The sequence below is a fragment of the Silene latifolia genome, chromosome 8 (genome assembly GCF_048544455.1).
Source record: "Silene latifolia isolate original U9 population chromosome 8, ASM4854445v1, whole genome shotgun sequence".
Taxonomy (NCBI): Eukaryota; Viridiplantae; Streptophyta; class Magnoliopsida; order Caryophyllales; family Caryophyllaceae; genus Silene; species Silene latifolia.
The window spans coordinates 7,150,546-7,169,820 of NC_133533.1; the positions used below are offsets into that span (position 1 = coordinate 7,150,546).

At 37.4% G+C, this 19,275-nt stretch overlaps 3 protein-coding genes across 3 annotated transcripts; all 3 read right to left on the bottom strand.

The window, feature by feature from the left end:
• Positions 1 to 8,485: 8,485 nt before the first annotated feature.
• Positions 8,486 to 9,638, bottom strand: LOC141594546 (putative F-box protein At5g15670). The gene is made up of 2 exons (XM_074414556.1): positions 9,269 to 9,638; positions 8,486 to 9,108 (listed from the first exon to the last, which is right to left on the bottom strand). Exons 1-2 carry the CDS (start codon positions 9,636 to 9,638, stop codon positions 8,486 to 8,488), a joined length of 993 nt encoding a protein of 330 aa, XP_074270657.1.
• A 1,122-nt stretch (positions 9,639 to 10,760) lies between these two features.
• Positions 10,761 to 11,948, bottom strand: LOC141594547 (putative F-box protein At3g52320). Its single transcript, XM_074414558.1, has one exon. The coding sequence runs from the start codon at positions 11,946 to 11,948 to the stop codon at positions 10,761 to 10,763; it is 1,188 nt and encodes a 395-aa protein (XP_074270659.1).
• Positions 11,949 to 13,256: 1,308 nt separating this feature from the next.
• Positions 13,257 to 14,408, bottom strand: LOC141594548 (putative F-box protein At1g32420). The gene has a single exon (XM_074414559.1). The coding sequence runs from the start codon at positions 14,406 to 14,408 to the stop codon at positions 13,257 to 13,259; it is 1,152 nt and encodes a 383-aa protein (XP_074270660.1).
• Between the last annotated feature and the right edge of the window lie 4,867 nt (positions 14,409 to 19,275).

Consider the following 19,275-nt stretch of genomic DNA (forward strand, 5'->3'; position numbering starts at 1 on the left):
CGGAATTATCGGAAATATAGTTTTGTTATTATATCCTATATAACGCTAAACAACACTTTCCTAAAATTGGACAATTATTATCAAATAAACATCATACATTCAAATTTGTAGAAAACCCGACGTGACAAATCAAATCAGGGAAGTGGCAAATAAGCCCCATACGTTTGACATTACGTGCAAATTAGCCCACAACTTTCGACAGGTGCAAATTAACCCCATAAGTTATACATAATGTGCAATTAAGCCCAACTATAGATTTTCAGGCCATTTTCTCACCGGGAAAAATTAACATGACACCGGAAAGATGACTAGGATTGAGTTAGATAATTGGTATTTGGTATGCATTGGGGTTTGATCCTGTAAATAAGGTAATCAAGATTCTGAGTATTAGTGATCGAAGCAAAGGGTGTGGTAGCAATTGAGTATGAATGTTTACCTTGTTGAGTGTTGACCATCAACATCAAATGGGGACATTCCGACAATATAATCTGACTGTTTTCTGTTATCTATAGAAGGCTGATCCAAGAATTCTGACCATTACAATTTACAATCTAAGAAAATAAATCACTACTGTAATTAACAAAGTTTATAAAACTAAAATCTCGAAAGTCGCCAGCGTTACTGATAATTTAACTGTCTCATGTATCATGTATGAAAAACTCGAAAAAATCAAGAAACCGCAAAATGATACACTACATGAAAACTATAGCATGTTACTTTAAAGCGAAATTCTCAAGATCGCAGGACGAATACTATTAGAAAACCAAAGTATCGTAATAAGAATTGTATTAATGTTATTCTGTGTTTACAAAAGAATGGGTTTAGCTATTTATACAGCAACTAATATAGCTTATTTACGGAAACAATTGTCTAACAGCTATATTTACACAAGGAAGGAAACAAGATCAATTGAAGATCAATTGATTATATTGCAACGGTCCAATGGAGCGGCTATTACCCCCCCTCAAGTTGGTGCGTGGAGGTTCGAAACGCCCAACTTGGATAGCAGATGAGAGAATTGTGGGGAAGCCAAGGCTTTTGTGAATATATCGGCTAGCTGGTTCTTGGTGTCGATATGGAGTGGCAAGATCGTCCCTTTGAGGTATTCGTCACGTACAAAATGGCAATCGATTTCAATGTGCTTGGTACGTTCATGGAACACCGGGTTGCGAGTTATATGAAGAGCAGATTCGTTGTCACACCACAGTTTGATCGGATAAGCGTGAGGGAGCCCGAGAAAGACAAGAAGTCCTTTAAGCCATTTGAGTTCACATGTGGTGTGTGCCATGGCACGGTATTCCGATTCGGTTGAGGAAAGCGAGACAGTATGTTGTTTCTTTGTCTTCCATGATATGGGAGATGCACCAAGAAAGACTAAGTAAGATGAGACGGAGCGGCGCGTTGTCGGGCAAGCGTTATAATTCGCGTCACAGTATGCTGTAAGTGACAAGTTGCTGTCAGATCGAAGGAGAAGTCCCTGTCCTGGCGCGTTTTTAATGTAGCGAGCAACCCGTAAGGCGGCTTCCCAATGTTCCGTAGTAGGATTGTGCATAAATTGAGCCAAGATATGGACGGAGTATACAAGGTCTGGCCGTGTTATCGTGAGGTAGACCAAGCGGCCAACAAGGCGTCGATAGGCCTGGGGATCCTTAAGTGGCGGTGCGGTGGACAATGCTAATTGATGATTCGGGTCCATAGGGACGGACTGGGGCTTTGATCCGAGAAGCCCAGTTTCTTTGAGGATATCGAGAGCATATTTGCGTTGTGAGACGAATATCCCGGTTTTGCTCCGTGCTATTTCAAGACCGAGGAAGTATTTGAGCGAGCCAAGGTCTTTCATGTGAAAGCAATTGCTTAGGTAATCTTTGAACCGTTTGATCGTAGCGGAGTCCTTGCCGCATATAACAAGGTCGTCCACGTATACTAGCACGTGAATTTCTTTTCCGGGTGTTGGAATTGAGAATAAGGAATGATCATAAGGACATTGAGTAAAACCGAACTTTGTGAGAGCGGAAGCAAGTTTGTCGTACCAACATCGAGGGGCCTGTTTAAGTCCATACAAGGACTTACGGAGACGACATACACGGCCATCCGAGCTAGAAAGAAACCCGGGTGGCGGTTTCATGAATACTTCCTCTTGGAGATCACCGTGGAGAAACGCATTGTGGACGTCCATTTGATGGGTCTCCCATTGCTTGGCCGCAACAATGGCTAATATGGTGCGGACCGTTACCACTTTTATTGTAGGAGCGAAAGTTTCCGTGTAATCAATTCCTTCAACTTGTCTATTGCCCATGACTACAAGACGGGCTTTGTATCTCTCAATTGTACCATCGGCATTGTATTTTATTTTGTATACCCATTTTGAGCCGATTGCTTTCTTATTCGGAGGCAAGGCTTCGAGAGTCCATGTTTTGTTCTTTTCGAGCGCGTCAACTTCGGATTTCATGGCTGCTTGCCACTTCGGGTCCTGCATTGCTTCATTGAAAGTTTTGGGCTCGTGATTGGTGGTCACGGCCGTCAAATAAACATTGTGGTTAGTAGAAAAAACGTTATTGCTAACGTAATTTGTAATCGGAAAACGAGTACCTGAAGATTTTGATTTTGCGTGGTGAGCTTGTGGCGAGGGACGAGTTGTTTGTAGAACAAAATCTTTGAGATTTGAGTTCGGGATCTTTTGTCGATGTCCTCGGCCAAGCGCAGTGGGTTCGGGTGGAGCAGGGGTGTCGGGTTCGGGTACAGTATGCTCGGTGACTTCGGGTTCGATGTTCGTGTCAGGCGAGGTTGTGTGAGAAGAGGATGTAGGGCTCGGGTCGGTGGTTGTCACGGGTTGGGATTGAGTGTTCCGTGTTTCGTTGGTCGGGGATATTAGTGTTTTGTTTGGAACAAGAATTTGATGTAGGTCTGGTTGTGGTTCGTTGTTTGAGTCGGAAAGGAGAGAATGAACATCAGTGTCGTGTATATTGAGAGTTTGGTATGGGAAAGTTTCCTCAATAAAAACAACATCGCGAGACTCGAAATACGAACCCGTGTCAAGGTCATAGAGACGCCATCCCTTTTTACCGTATGGGTACCCAATAAAAATACATTTTCGACTTTTAGGAGCAAATTTGTCATTGGATCGATTTATCGTTTTCGCGTATGCGAGGCAGCCAAAGATTCGGATGTGCTCCATCGGGGGAGGCTTATTAAATAAAAACTCATAAGGACTTTTGCCATTTAATAATTTAGAGGGAGTGCGATTTATCAGATAGACAGCTGATAAAACGCATTCGCCCCAAAATAAAATGGGTAAAAAAGCTTGAAAAAGAAGAGCTCGTGCTACATTTAAAATGTGACGGTGTTTTCTTTCAACCCGTCCATTTTGTTGAGGAGTGTCAACATTTGAGGTTTGAAAGATAATACCATTTTCATTGAAAAAAGGATTTAAACAAGTAAATTTCGTGCCATTGTCGGAACGTAAACTTTTAATTTTCTTGCTAAATTGTCGTTCTACCATGGCGAAAAAATTTAAAAGCTTTTGTCGGGCTTCACTTTTATGGCGAAGAAGATAAACCCAAGTGGATCGAGAATAATCGTCAACAATGGTTAAAAAATAACGGGATCCACAAGAGCCATTTTCGGAGTAGTGACCCCAAAGATCGCAGTGAATAAGGTCAAAAATAGCAGTAGCATTACTTGTGCTTACGGGAAACGGAGAACGAGTTTGCTTAGCCCGGAGACAAATGTCACAGGACTTACTATGAAAAACAGAATTGTTATGAGTATTTTTATTATGCAGAAAAGAAATAAAACGATTAATGTCGGTAGAAGGATGCCCCAACCTTCGGTGCCAAAGCTCATTATTATCGATCGAACCCACCGTGAAAGCTTTAGCCTCGAATTGCCGAACATCTTTTAAAAAATATAGTCCCTCGCGTTGCTCACCCGCACCAATCACTATCTTCGAGGAATGGTCCTGAATTAAGCACAAATTATGGGAAAATTGTATAGTTAATGAATTGTCGAGAAGTAAGCATGAAACGGAAATAAGATGGCATTGTAAGTCCGGTCCATATAATGCATCACGTAATATGAGGCGAGGAGACAATAATATATCACCACACTTTGTCACAGTGGTACGAGCTCCATTCGGGAGACCAACAGATAACGGAGCGATAGTACGAATATTAGAAAAATTAGACAAACAACCCGACATGTGGTGCGAAGCACCCGTGTCGATAATCCAAATAGAATCAGAAAACGTACCATTGAGACGGTCCGAGCTACTGTTTTTGTGAGTTTGCCATAGAAGGGCGAGTTCAGCGCGGTCAGTAGCGGAGAGGCTATTCAAATCAACACCGTCAAGACTATTGGAGGTCGATGGTTGAGCATGGACCTTACTCATATTCGCAGCAGCAGACGACGGGGCAGAGGACTGGTGTTGTCGTTTCTGCCTCCCACGCTCGTCTTTCTCTTCACGAACGACAATCATCTGGGTCGGGTCATTAGGATCCGGCCCCATAAATATCCTATCCCGTGGCCTAGTCCCCCACCAATCCGGAAACTCCCCTGTAACCCGAAAGCATTTCGTCCAATGGTGGCCGGGTCGTTTACACGCGAGACATTTTGAGGGAGAGGGAGTATACGGTTGAGGTTTCTGATGGCTACTGGATGAGTTCGAGTTATATTGTGCGCGAGCGGCAAAAATCATGGGATCGGATTTTGTTTCAGTGGCAATCGGGGTCAAAGTCTGACGCATCCCTTCCTCTTGAAGGAGGCGACTATATATTTGATTTAAATTGGGCAGGGGTTCGGTCGCAAGAATGTGAGAACGAAGAGTAGCAAATCGAGAATCAAGGCCCATAAGAAAAGAACGTACCCGTTTCTTGTCTCGATGACGACCCATAAGAGTAATCAGATTACAAGAGCAGGGAGAGCATGAACAGAGAGGGAACCCGTCATTTGCAATAAGATCGTCCCAAAGTTTCTTGATACGGCTGTAGTAATGCATCACTGATTCCGTCGGGCCCTGTTTACAAGCATTAATATCATTTTCTAATTGAAAGATATAAGCATCGTTTACCACTGTAAAGCGTTGTTTGATGTCGGTCCAAAGGAGTGTCGCGTCGTCTTGCAGAGTAATGGAAGTGCGGAGATCTGAATCGATCGTATTGAATATCCACGCCGAGACGAGAGCATTCGCTGAACGCCACGCCTTGAAGTCGGGGTCGGTATCATCGGGTTTGGAAATCGTGCCATCTATGTAGTCGAGTTTCCCTTTTGCAAGAAGAGCAAGACGGAAACAACGGGACCAATCATCGTAGTTTTTACCATTGAATTCGACATGGGTAATTTTGATGCCCGGATTTTCGACCGGAACTATCGAGTATGAGGAATGGGATTTGGTTTCGACAATTGTGTTGTCTGTGTTCGTCATTGAGGATGATGAACACGGCTGAACTTGGAGGCGTTTTTTTGTGGATCGAAAATTAGGTTAATTAACCTGTGAACCTGATACCATATTAGAAAACCAAAGTATCGTAATAAGAATTGTATTAATGTTATTCTGTGTTTACAAAAGAATGGGTTTAGCTATTTATACAGCAACTAATATAGCTTATTTACGGAAACAATTGTCTAACAGCTATATTTACACAAGGAAGGAAACAAGATCAATTGAAGATCAATTGATTATATTGCAACGGTCCAATGGAGCGGCTATTAAATACAAAGAACATCCGGAATTAGTCGATCCATGACATTGTAGTAGCAGGATGCTACCTCCTGCACTAGTTATCCCATGATAAGGGTAAGGTACCATTATAGGAAAATTATGATTAGTTAAATTCCTCATTTTCCAAGCAGCATTCGGATTTTTATGGTTAAATAATGTCCATTGTTCTACATCACTTTTTGTCTTCCAAATAAACAGAGTCGGGCACTCTTTCAAAGATGTCAAATAATATTCGAATATCCTATCTCTCACGGGTGTCCTGACAAGCTCGTATTGTCTGGACACCTCACGATTCAAATCAAAAGCAATAACGGTTAGCACGATAACATTATTTAATGTATTTTCATGGACCCAATAAACCACTCTGTCGTGACAAAGGGTATTGGTGCTAGTCCACCACGGCAATTTCTTGATCACCGAACCAGGTAAACTTTCATCCTCTATTGGCTTCCAATATTTCGATCCAACAGTCAATATCGCGGCCTTGGTTCTAGTACAATTTTTGCTTGTGCTTTCGTTAATAATACTCAGAACTTTGAAAACCTTAAGTACTGGATCAAACCCTAATGCGTACCAAGATCTGAAAGCACTTATATCAGACTTCATAGTTATTGCAGGAAGACAGATAAAATCCTGAGTATTACTTCCTCCATTTCAATCAATTCCATACATTTGCTCTCATACAACTTCAAATCATGAGTAATCTTGTTTTAATGTCTTACCGAGTACATTGTGAATAACAAATTTTTATAATTTTTACTAATATGTAACTAAAGATATGAACAAAAGAAAACGAGTATTGATATACGTGTATAAAGTAAATGTATGGAATTGAATGAAATGGATGAAGTAATATTTAAAAGACAGACACACGTTGAGTATGGAATATAGAGACAAATGAGGTCGTTGCATATATTGGACATGCAAAAATGATCATACGTAAGAAAATAAGACAAATGTACATCCTGCAGTCTGATCCAACTCCCGTTCACAGTCATAATCGTTGTTTTCGGGGTGTTGTCATCATTGAGCTCGAATGACAAAACCGACTCGTTCCCGCAAGTGATCGAGCGTGCCACAAAAGCAAGTTTTGAATGTTTATCATACGAACGAGAGTGTTTAACCAAGAATGCTTGTATGGTTAATGTATCATTCCAGTGTTTCGAAACACACTTGCATCTTGACAATGACTCGGTAGGCAGCCTCGACAGGATTTCAATATGAATTTCTTCAGGAATGTCTGCATTTAAAACATCACTCGTATCGTACTCCCGTCTTTTATCTCCACTTTCAATCTTTTGCTCTACAATCAACTCCATGGAACTATCAACTTTGCTAGTAACCAGAATTCAACTCACAAGATCACTTAACTAATTAACACGGTTTTTTTTTTTTTTTTTTTTTTGATGACGAGGGGGTTGAGTCCCCCCGGGCCCATGCATTCCCGCACCACCACATGGACCATGTAAGCCACCCCCTTCGGGGGCTGCAGTGGCAAAGTGATCATCGCCCCAGCTGGTAGTCGAACCTGGGACCTCTCAACTCCTGCATTTCTGCAAGCTTCAAGGTTTTTGTTCAATCAAAACCGCAACAGAACATTAAAAGAAACAGAACTCGAAATTTATAATTAAGAAAGCCACAAAGGGTATTTGGCTATTTGTATCCTATTTCCCTGTCCTAGTTCTTTTAGAATTCTGCTTCTTTCGTTAATTATTCTAACACAATTCAGAAACCGATAATTCTGTTATGATCCTATATATACCGCAAAACAATACTCTCCGAAAATTAATAGAGAAGTAAATATTATGGACAATCACAAATTCTTGTATAAAGCGAACCTACACAAGTATTAAGGTGAGTCGGCCGTTACCTAAAGCATTTTCAGCTTTCCATACCGATGTTTTCCAATCCATAAATATCCCAATTATTATACACGGCCGCGCTTGCCTACATACTCGATTGATATATTCCTATAAATAATATCTCAAATTCTTGGACAGTGTGTACTGAATGCATTAGCTTCATCATCAAAAAGCTACAGGTAATGAAACTAATAAGAAAGCAAATTTCCCTAAACCAAAATAAATATTGCACCGAGAATTGCATCAAATATAAGAGACGCAATCATTTTTATTCAATCTAAGAAGGCGAATCATTGTTGTAACAATGCAGTTTGACCTTGTAGTCCATCAAAGTCAAATATGAATAATATAAAGAGTAAATTATCAATTACACTTACAGTACTTAATCCAATTTTTTAAACTTACTACCATATCAATTTTTTCTTTTCTAAATTTATGACTAAAGTTTGACCCTTAAAATATAAAAGTTACATAAATTTAGACTATACGACAAAAAGTTACACTACTTGTGATAAAAGTTGCAATATTTACGACTAAACACGAAAAGGAACACTACTTTAAAACTTAGTATGTGAAATCATACAAAGGGTATTTAGCTATTTGTACAGTATCCTAATTTCCTATGTTTCCTTTTAGAATTATATCCCTTACCTTAATAAAACCCGGGACATATGTTTCATTCAGGGAATTAAAATGATCAAAAATTTTACCTTGCGAAAATGACCATCAATGTCAAATGGGGACAATCCGACAATACAAGAATGATCGGAGTATATATTACTCCACAGCGAAAATTCTCCACTTTACTCGAATATATGTGAACACTATTTTAAGCACAAATGCAACATAAAATCTTAAATTGCATTTACAACACTGTAGTGAAAAAATATAAAACATGTATAGCATATTACTCTACGGCAAAATTCTCGAGATCATACGATAAATACTCAGAACACTCGGAATTAATCGATTTCCAATATTGTAACAGGAGGATGCCACCACCTGCAACAGGTGTATCATCAAAGGAAGAGCCATAAGGTACCGGTATGGGAAAATTATGATTAGTAAAATTCCTCATTTTCCAAGCTGCATTCGGATTTTTATGGTTAAATAATGTCCATTGTTCTACCTCTTCGGTGTCCCTATTTTTAATCTTCCAAATAAAAAGAGTTGGACGCTTTTTCAAAGATGTCAAATAATATCTGAATGTCCTGTCCTGCATGGGTGTTTTGACAAGCTCGTAATCTCTGAACGCCTCGCAATTCAGATCATAAGCAAAAACGGTCAGCACAATAACATCATCGATTGTATTTTTATGGACCCAATAAATCACTCCGTCAAGACAATGGCTATTGGTGGTACTCCGCCAAGCCAAGCTCTTGGTCAGTGAACTAGGAAAACATTTGTAGTCTATTGGGTTCCAATAATTCGATCCAATAGTCAAAATCACGGCATTGGTACACTCTTTGCTTGTGATGCGTCCATAAGTCATACCCAGAACTTTGAATACCTTGTGTCCAGGATCAAACCCTAATGCATACCAATATTTGAAAGATCTCACATACTTCTTAGTTATTGCAGGAAGCTTGATAAAATCCCGGGTTCTTATGTTTAAGACCGATAAAAGTTGAATTTGGATTAAAGAGACAAATTAGGTCGTTGCATATATTGGACATGTATAAATAATTACTCATAGGAAAATCAGACGAAGATAATTTCTTCCCTCTGATCAAAGAGTCAGTTGTTTTTGGCTTTGCCACAGGCAAAGTCGTCGTTTTGGGGGTGTTGTCATCGTTAAGCTCGAATGAGATAACATAGTCTTGTCCCCAAATACTCGAGCGTGCCACAAAAGCAAGTTTTGGGTGTTTATCATATGAACGAGAATGTCTAACCAAGAATGCTTGTATGGTTAATGTATCATCCCAGTGTTTCGAAACACACTTGCATCTCGACAATGACTTGGATGGCAGCCTCGTCAAGATTTCAATTTTAATTTCTTCAGGAATATCGTCTGCATCAGATGCAGCACCCATATTGCAGTGCTCTACATTCAACTCCATGGAACTATCAACTATGCTAGTAAGTAGTAACTAGAATTCAACCCACAAGACCACTTTATTAAGACGGTTTATATTCGATCAAAATCGCAACAGAACACGAAAAGGAACACAATATTCAAAACTTATTTTGATCAAAGTAATTGTGTGTATGTGAAAACGTTATAATTAAGGCAGCCACAAAGGGTTTTTGACTTATTTTACAATGAAGAAACCCTAGTACTATTATATTTTGTGGACACCGGCGCAGCAGAGGCCCAACATCCAACACGGGGTGGCCCATGCTTCTGTACAACATATAATATCTTAGAATTATTATATCCCTTACCTTAATTATCTAACACAATTTGGAAACCGATAAAATTCTGTAATATATCCTATATAGACCGCAAAATAACACTTTCCTAAAATCAATTGAGAACTAACTCGGTTCTTTTGGACTGAAACTGTCTAAACTGAATTGAATTTAATGGAGCTGAATTGAAATGAAATGAACTGAACTGAAATAAGAGTTGATTTGTGAAGAAAAGAGTTGAACTGAACTGAATGAAATTGAACTAAACTAACTGAATAGAGCTGAACCGAACTGAACTGAAATAAGCTGACTTGATTCATTGACAAGAGATCACGTGAAAGCTAATTTAATACACGGTTTTAATAAAAAAAAACATTAAAAATAAAGTTCGTATTTTTTTTTTGTTCCAACGAAGCGCGCACTTAGTCGCATTACAATAGAGAGGAGGAGGAATCGAACCTGGGACCTATTGTCCACAATACCTCCGTCCATAAAGTTCGTATTTATGTACTCCTATATGACATTATATTTCACAAGCTCTTAAAACTTTTAGGAAAAATAAATGCCTTGAAAAACAATAACAAAATTACCACAGCATCTCATGGACTTCTACAAGTGTGAGGTAGGAAATCGGATGTACACACCTTCCGCTTGTGTTAACGACACAATCAACGGTGTCTGAATAATCCATAATAAAAATTTGATTGAGAAATTGCATTGATAGATTACCGTCTCACATGAAAAAGAAGGCGAACCTATCAAAATCTCGAATCTTAACATTCACATAGGCAGATGGGAATAACATAAAATGATATACGAGTATATGAAAACTATAATTCAGTATGTTCCTCTATGGCGAACTTCTCAAGATCATACAATAAATACCAAGAATAATCGGAATTAATCCATTTCGAATATTGTAGCAGGGTGCTACCTCCTGCAATAGTCGCCCCTTGAGCGCCGTAAGGTACCACTATGAGAATTTTTTTAGTAAAAATCCTCTTCTTCCAAGAAGCATTCGGATTTTTATGGTTAAATAATGTCCATTGTTCTACCCCATCAGTCGCATCATATTGCATTTTCCAAATTAACAGAGTTGGGCGCTCTTTCAAAAATGTCAAATAGTATCGCCTGTGATTTATGGGTGTCGTGACAAGCTCGTTATCTCTGAACGCCTCACGATTCAAATCAAAAGCACCAACAGTTAACACAATAGAATTACCGTTTGTATTTTGACAATGGACCCAATAAATCACTCCATTAAGACAAACGCTATTGCTGATACTCCGCAAAGGCGAGTTCTCAATCAGCGAGCTAGGTAAAGATTTTAAGTCTACTGGGTTCCAATATTTCGATCCAACAGTCAGTATCGCGGCCTTGGTAGTACACTCTTTGCTTCCACTTTGGTAAATACTACACAGAATTTTGAATACCTTATGTACAGGATCAAACCCTAATGCATACCAAAATCTGAATAGATCCACAGGCTTGGTAGTTATAGCAGTAGTTATAGCAGGAAGACGGATAAAATCCCGGGTTTTTAGGTTTAAAAGACCGACGCACGTTGAAAATGGATCAAAGAGACAAATTAAATCGTTGCATATATTGGACTTGTAAAAAGAATTACCCATAAGAAATTCAGTGTAATATACATCATGTCCTCTGACCCGAGACGTAGTTGTTTTCTTCTTTGCTACACTCGTGATCGTGATTTTGGGGGTGTTGTCATCGTTGAGCTCGTATGAGATAACCGAGTCTTTTCTCCAACAAGTCGAGTGTTCCACAAAAGCAAGTTTTGGATGTTTATCATATGAACGAGAGTGTTTAAGCAAGAACACTTGTATGGTTAATGTATCCTTCCAGTGTTTCGATACACACTTGCATCTCGATAATGATTTCGGTGGCAGCCTTGACAAGATATCAATCTGAATTTCTTCAGGAATGTCTGCATTTGATGTATTCCTCGTATTGCACTTCTGCCTTTTAACTCTGCCTTTAACCTCTCGCTCGACATTCATCTCCCTGAAACTATCAAATATTCAAGTAACCTTGATTGAACGTTAAAACTCGCAAGATCTCTAAATAAAGGCGAATTTTATTTTGATCAACACCGCGAAACAATTGCAAAGGAACAATATTACTCAGAACTTATTAAGGGAGGCATGACCCACAAAGGTTATTTATTGAAAAAAATCATTTGAAATTTGATCATCATACTCCGTAAATTACATACCTAAGTAATAGGTATAAGGTATGTAAGTAGAATTCCTTCGAGTTCCGGCGATTCCGTCAATTTCTTGCGAGGTTGTGTTCACTGTTCGGGCTGGCACGTCGTCGTGAGGCCTGGTGGGCGAAGTTAATAGAATCGGCGGGGAAAGTGATAGGCGAGTAATCATACTCTTTTCTTTTTTTAACAATACCTTGTGTAGGTAATGAGTAGACCTGAAAAACGGGTCAATCGGATCGGATTCGGCTCAGGTTAATCAGGTACGGGTTGTTCGGGTTTGCAAGGATTCAAGTTAGGTCTAGTCATTTCGGTTTCAGGTCGTTTTCGGGTGGGTTGTTGTTATTTAGTTTTGGGGAAAGGTCAAAATGCCACAACAAACATTTGCGTCTGGTTAAATATGGTCAAGTCAATTCGGGTTTCGAGTCATATTCATGTCCTCGAGTCGGGTACAAGTGGGGTTCGGGATGGGTCATTCGAGTCGGGTCAGTTTTGACGGGACTAGTAATAATATACTCCGTATGTAACACGTAAGACGTTTTATTCGAGGCCTTTCATGCCAAAAATTGCCTTTTATTTCTTTTCGAGGCGTTTCTCCATTTACAAGACCGCAATAAGTAATGTATTTATAAAAAATAAACTATTTGCCGGTGACAAAGTGCATTTATTTAAAACGACAAAAATGTATTTGTTGCTATGAGGCTAAAAGGCCACAAATGAACTTATTTCTACTAGCATATTGGAAATTAAGTAGCAAAATTTACCTCGTACCCCTAAGGTTTAACACTTTCCACGAAATACCCTTTTTTTATTCGTAAAACTTTAACTGATCAAAGTTTGAGTACAAATTCATAAAACTATTTTTTTTCAAATCCGTGTTTACGGAGTATTACTCTAAGGCGAACTTCTCAAGATCATACCTTGTATACCAAAACCAAGAATACAATAAGGGAAATATAGACGTTGGTATAATGTTTGCAAACAGTTTCTTTTGATAAGGTAAATTCAATCATGGAACTGTAATCAAGAATACAATATTGCTACGCACTAAAATCTCGAAGCCTATCATTCACATAACCAAATGAAAACTATAACATGTTAGTTACTCTATGGCAAAATTCTCAAGATCATACGATAAATACCAAGAACACTCGGAATTAATCTTTTTTGAACATTGTAGCACGGTGCTACCACCTGCAGTAGGTATACACTGAGAGCCGCAAGGCACCTTTATGGGAAAATTAGGAACAGTAAAATTCCTCTTTTTCCAAGCCGCATTCGGATTTTTATGATCAAATAATGTCCATTGTTCTACCTCCTCAATCCCATCACCTTTATTAATCTTCCAAATGAACAGAGTTGGGCACTCTTTCAAAGATGTCAAATAGTATCCGAGTCTCATATTTCTCGAGTATCTCGTGACAGCGAGCTCGTTACCTTTGAACGCCTCACGATTCAAATCAAAAGCAACAACGGTTAGCGAAATTAAATAATCGGTTGTATATTTAGCGACCCAATAGATGACTCCATTAAGACAAAGGGTATCGGTCCTATAGCAATGAAATTCCTCGGTCATTGAACTAGGTAAACTTTCATCCTCTATTGGCTTCCAATATTTCGATCCAACAGTCAATATCGCGGCCGTGGTTGTAACACACACTTTGCTTGTGCTTTCCTTAATAATACTTAGAATTTTGAATACCTTACGTACAGGATCAAACCCTAATGCACTCCAAGATATATGCTCAGACTTCATAGTTATTTCAGGAAGCTGGATAAAATCCCGGGTTTTTATGTTTATAAGACTGACACACGTTAAAAATGGCCTAAAGAAACAAATTAGGTCGTTGCATATATTCGACATGCGATAATAATAATAATTACTAATAGGATAATCAGTGAAATATGCATCTTTCCCTATGATCTGAGAGGCAGTTATTTTGGGGGTGTTGTCATCGTTGAGCTCAAACGAGATAATTGAGTCATTTGCCCAAACTTTGTTGCATACCGCAAACCCAAGTTTTGGATGTTTATCATAAGAACGAGAGTGTCGAAGCAAGAAAGCCTGAATGGTTAATGTATCATTCCAGTGTTTCGAAACACACTTGAATCTCGACAATGACTTGGCCGGTGGCAGCCTTGACAGGATATCAATCTGAATTTCTTCAGGAACGTCTGCATTTGTTGCATCACTCGTATTGGAATTCCGTCCTTTATCTCCGCCTTTAATCTTTTGCTCTAAATTCATCTCCATGGAACAATCGACTATGCAAGTAATCTTAATTGAACGTTAAATCTCGCAAGATCTCTTAAACTAATTAAGACGGTTGTTAATTTGATCAAGACTGTCGAAGACTCGCAAAGTAACAATTACTCGAGAACTTTAATTATATACGATTAAGGCCGCCACCAAGTATTCAAATAGAATATATGTAAATATTCGTTAGGAAACCTAACAGAATAATTATATATATACACGAGCGGACTTTAGGAAACCTAACAGAATAATTATAAGATATATATAATATGGAATACGGAGTATATCCTAAAACGAATATTTACAGAATATAATATGCGATATTACGACAAATACAATTGCAATATTAACTCTGTTTGATATGATATTCTGGTTTTTTGTTAGTACGAATGCTATTGTTTAGCCGCTTTTCACGAAATTTTCATTATTGACTATTTGATACAATTGTCGTCACAATTTTCAAGTGTTTGTTGTTAGTACGAATGCTATTGTTGTTGACATGTGAATAAGGTTGAATCCCTCTTTGGACTTGATGTATAATGACGAATGATGATCACGAAAAGAGTCGATTTGGATCGCTTCTTTGTAAAATTTAATGATGTCAACGGAAAATAAAGAAGAAAATCGTTAAACGATCATGCATTAAGAATCCAACTAGATTTCATGCCCGGCCGTTGGCCGGGTAATATCAAGAAATAATTTCTGAATATTTATCTTGATCGAGATTGTTGCTTTAAAAGCAATTTAATTATAATGAATATATACCTATATTTTGGTCAATCTGTGTGAGAACTGTTACTTTCCAATTTGGGTAGACCGTTTTGCATTTTGCAAAATGTTTGGCGGCCGACACCTAGGATCGTAATCGGTGCAGATTTCTTACACATATAATTCAAATCAAAATTGTAATGGCATTATATTCTTGTAAAATAGACATTGTTTAAATATTAGAGAAATGCTTTTTGCTTAAATATATAGTAACAATATAATAACAAACCAATATTGAGGAAAGGGAAATCTATCATGGTCATTATACAAAGGTGTTTACATATACAATTAGACCTTGTATCCTACTCAAATAAATATTGGGTAGTTGCGCGGCTAGAATTCTCTTACGTTCAAATTAAAATTATAAAATCTATTCTATTGTTGATCAAATTCTTACCGTAGTTAATTGTCAATTTGTGATAAACGTTCTTCTTTTTCTTCAATTATGCACGGATATATTTCATGTCTGGGGTTGTCCAGGTCATGTCTTATGTAGATAGTAAATAATCTGTATTTTTCATGACGTTTGTGGAGCATATATATAATGCTTTGGGACATTGGAATTTGGAACTGTTATTATCTTTTGGTCATTTCTTTTTCCAAAATACTCTTCTGTAGTCGTGTTTGATAATATATACTCCCTCTGTCCCGGTCATTTGTTGTCCTTTTTCATTTTAGGGTATCTCAGTCAATTGTTGTCCTTTCTATTTTAAGAAGGAACTTGATGAGTAATTTGATCATTTATACTCAATTTATTCCACTTGTCATTTAGTAATTGGCTCTCTCCTCTTTCCTTGATCTTTGTGTAAAATCAAAGGACAACAAATGACCGGGACGTAGGGAGTATATATATAAAAAAAAAAACCATGTATATATGATGATTGATGAACTGGTCTATAATGAAGCTTACTTGAATTAACATGCGTTCTCACATTGGAATAACATGGTTTAAGAAGTAGGTATAGATGAAGAAGTTAGTAGAGTTTACATAAGAATTTAATACTCCGCAATATTTATACATAGATAGATGTCTATTATAACCAAAACTATTAGACGACGTGAAATATTAATTAGAGTACAATTGGGTGGATTGTGTTTGTGTGTGAGGAGTACGGTCCTGCGGCAGGACGGTAGAATTTTTGTATTAATTAAGTGCTTGTAATCTAGACTCACGATAGTACAACTCTTGAATTAGAAGTATATCTAGTATAGTTTATTAATTAGTCTCCCTTGTGACGGGTTACCATTTGTGGCGGATATTTTGTGAGATAAAATGGTAACAAAATGAGTTAGTGGAGAAAGGGGACCACATGAATAGTGTTGCAGAGAGAGAAAAAGTGGGTACTTTATGAGGTAAAATGGTACCCGTCTCTTGTTTGTGACGGATAGTGTCCGTCACAAACAAGAATTTGTGATAGTTTATATTTACGAAAAGCATATTAGTATATCATTTATTCATTTTATATTTATCAAAATTATTATAGTTAAGTAAAGTTATAGAAAATTACTACATAATAATTACATTATGACCAAGACTTATAAAAAACACGATTGAAACTTGGAATCCGATTGCCACGGAAGCTATTTGGTAATTAGTAAGTCCCGACAAACAGGTCAATTTGGCCAGGTTTGGTGATCGGTTCAGCTCGGATTAGGCATTTTCGGGTTTGCGAGAATTTGGTTCACATCGGGTCGAGTTTGTATCATTTTCGGGTAACTATTTTCAAGACATTTAGGGATCGCGGGTTATGTCTTGATCAGGTCAAGCTAGGGTCCTTGGTTTGGGTGTCGGGTCAAATATGGGTCGATTTATTCAAGTAGGGTCATTCGGATCTGGTCATTTTTTTTCTCCAATCTAATTAGTATCCATTAAATTTGCTGACTTAGGCACAACAAAATTAAAAGTACAAAGCAACCCCCAACCATCGTGAACTCATTGTTCTAAGGAACCAAATTGTAGGGTAATAACTTAAATTTTATAATTTATGCTTTTGTAAAATAATTTAATCAAAATAATCAATCTTTATCTTTTATATTTTTATCGTATCTGATTTAATTATCACTTTAATATATCTATATTTTCATAGTAGTGTAGTCTATGATAAGTGAAACACTTAATATACAATTGTGAACAAAAGCAACCGCCAATGAAATCGCTTGAAAGTAATAGCCAATAAAATCGCTTCAAAAGTTCCTCTTTTATGTATATATATATATATATATTGATATTGATTGATATTGATTGGATTATATCAAATCATACATCCAGATGTATATGGACATGGTACATCAAATACAAATCTAATTGAGTTTGTGACGTACTGACGGGTCAAATAAAACCCAAATCATTTGTGATTTTCTGTTTTAAGTATATATATATATATATTGATATTGATTGATATTGATTGGATTATATCAAATCATACTGCATTCTAAAAACTTGATGATACTTGAATGCTGAGGACGTCAGTTTATATAGGCAGTCTTCAGAGGCTTTAATGATGGTCTGCTTTTGTGTTGTTGACATCTTATTCGCAGGTGCATTAGAGCCGTTGCTTTTGAGGTAGTGGAGAGACAGTTGTCTTGGAGCTTTCTGGAAAGATACCAAATTTGTCCGACAACATGATAGGATTAGGCAAAACTTTTGACTTTTGAGACTGCGTCTTTACACGAGCTTCTAGACTCGTATGAATAGTAAAAAGTTTGAATAGTAATATATGTATTTTAATACGTATACTTATCTCTACATACATACCCATACATATTGACATATACGTATTTACAGACTGATACGTATTTACAGACTCAAAAAATTTGACAGATAAATTACATACCGACTTAAAACATATCGTCATACATACAAATACCCATAACCTGTACCAACGGGGTAGTAGAGGAAATAAAAACGGATAAAGAAATGAGATCAATGAAAGATGTTGAAAAACTTTGAAATTAAATTTTGAGAATTACAAGATTGAACTTACAATGAAGATTGAATAAAGATACAAAGATTTTTTATTACAACTTATTTTTAGATTTTTGTTGCTAGTTTGTTTAAGGCAATACTGCATTCTAAAAACTTGATGATACTTGAATGCTGAGGACGTCCGTTTATATAGGCAGTCTTCAGAGGCTTTAATGTTGGTCTGCTTTTGTGTTGTTGACATCTTATTCGCAGGTGCATTAGAGCCGTTGCTTTTGAGGTAGTGGAGAGACAGTTGTCTTGGAGCTTTCTGGAAAGATACCAGCTGTCCCGACAACATGATAGGATTAGGCAAAACTTTTGACTTTTGAGACTGCGTCTTTACACGAGCTTCTAGACTCGTATGAATAGTAAAAAGTTTGAATAGTAATATATGTATTTTAATACGTATACTTATCTCTACATACATACCCATACATATTGACATATACGTATTTACAGAGTCAAAAAATTTGACAGATAAATTACATACCGACTTAAAACATATCGTCATACATACAAATACCCATAATCCAGGTACCAACAGGGTAGTAGAGGAAATAAAAACGGATAAAGAAATGAGATCAATGAAAGATGTTGAAAAACTTTGAAATTAAATTTTGAAAATTACAAGATTGAACTTACAATGAAGATTGAATAAAGATACAAAGATTTTTTATTACAACTTATTTTTAGATTTTTGTTGCTAGTTTGCTTAAGGCAATCGCACTCTAAAAACTTGATGATACTTGAATGCTGAGGACGTCCGTTTATATAGGCAGTCTTCAGAGGCTTTAATGATGGTCTGCTTTTGTGTTGTTGACATCTTATTCGCAGGTGCATTAGAGCCGTTACTTTTGAGGTAGTGGAGAGACAGTTGTCTTGGAGCTTTCTGGAAAGATACCAGCTGTCCCGACAACATGATAGGATTAGGCAAAACTTTTGACTTTTGAGATCAAGCGTCTTTACACGAGCTTCTAGACTCGTATGAATAGTAAAAAGTTTGAATAGTAATATATGTATTTTAATACGTATACTTATCTCTACATACATACCCATACATATTGACATATACGTATTTACAGACTGATACGTATTTACAGACTCAAAAAATTTGACAGATAAATTGCATAC

Bases quoted from the DNA above. Each gene is read 5' to 3' on its own strand.
- LOC141594547 (XM_074414558.1), bottom strand. From the start codon at position 11,948: ATGAATGTCGAGCGAGAGGTTAAAGGCAGAGTTAAAAGGCAGAAGTGC.
- LOC141594548 (XM_074414559.1), bottom strand. From the start codon at position 14,408: ATGGAGATGAATTTAGAGCAAAAGATTAAAGGCGGAGATAAAGGACGG.
- LOC141594546 (XM_074414556.1), bottom strand. From the start codon at position 9,638: ATGGAGTTGAATGTAGAGCACTGCAATATGGGTGCTGCATCTGATGCA. The intron at 9,109-9,268 runs GTAATTATTTAT...GGTATGCATTAG, and splicing joins TTCGTCTGATTTTCCTATGA to GGTTTGATCCTGGACACAAG.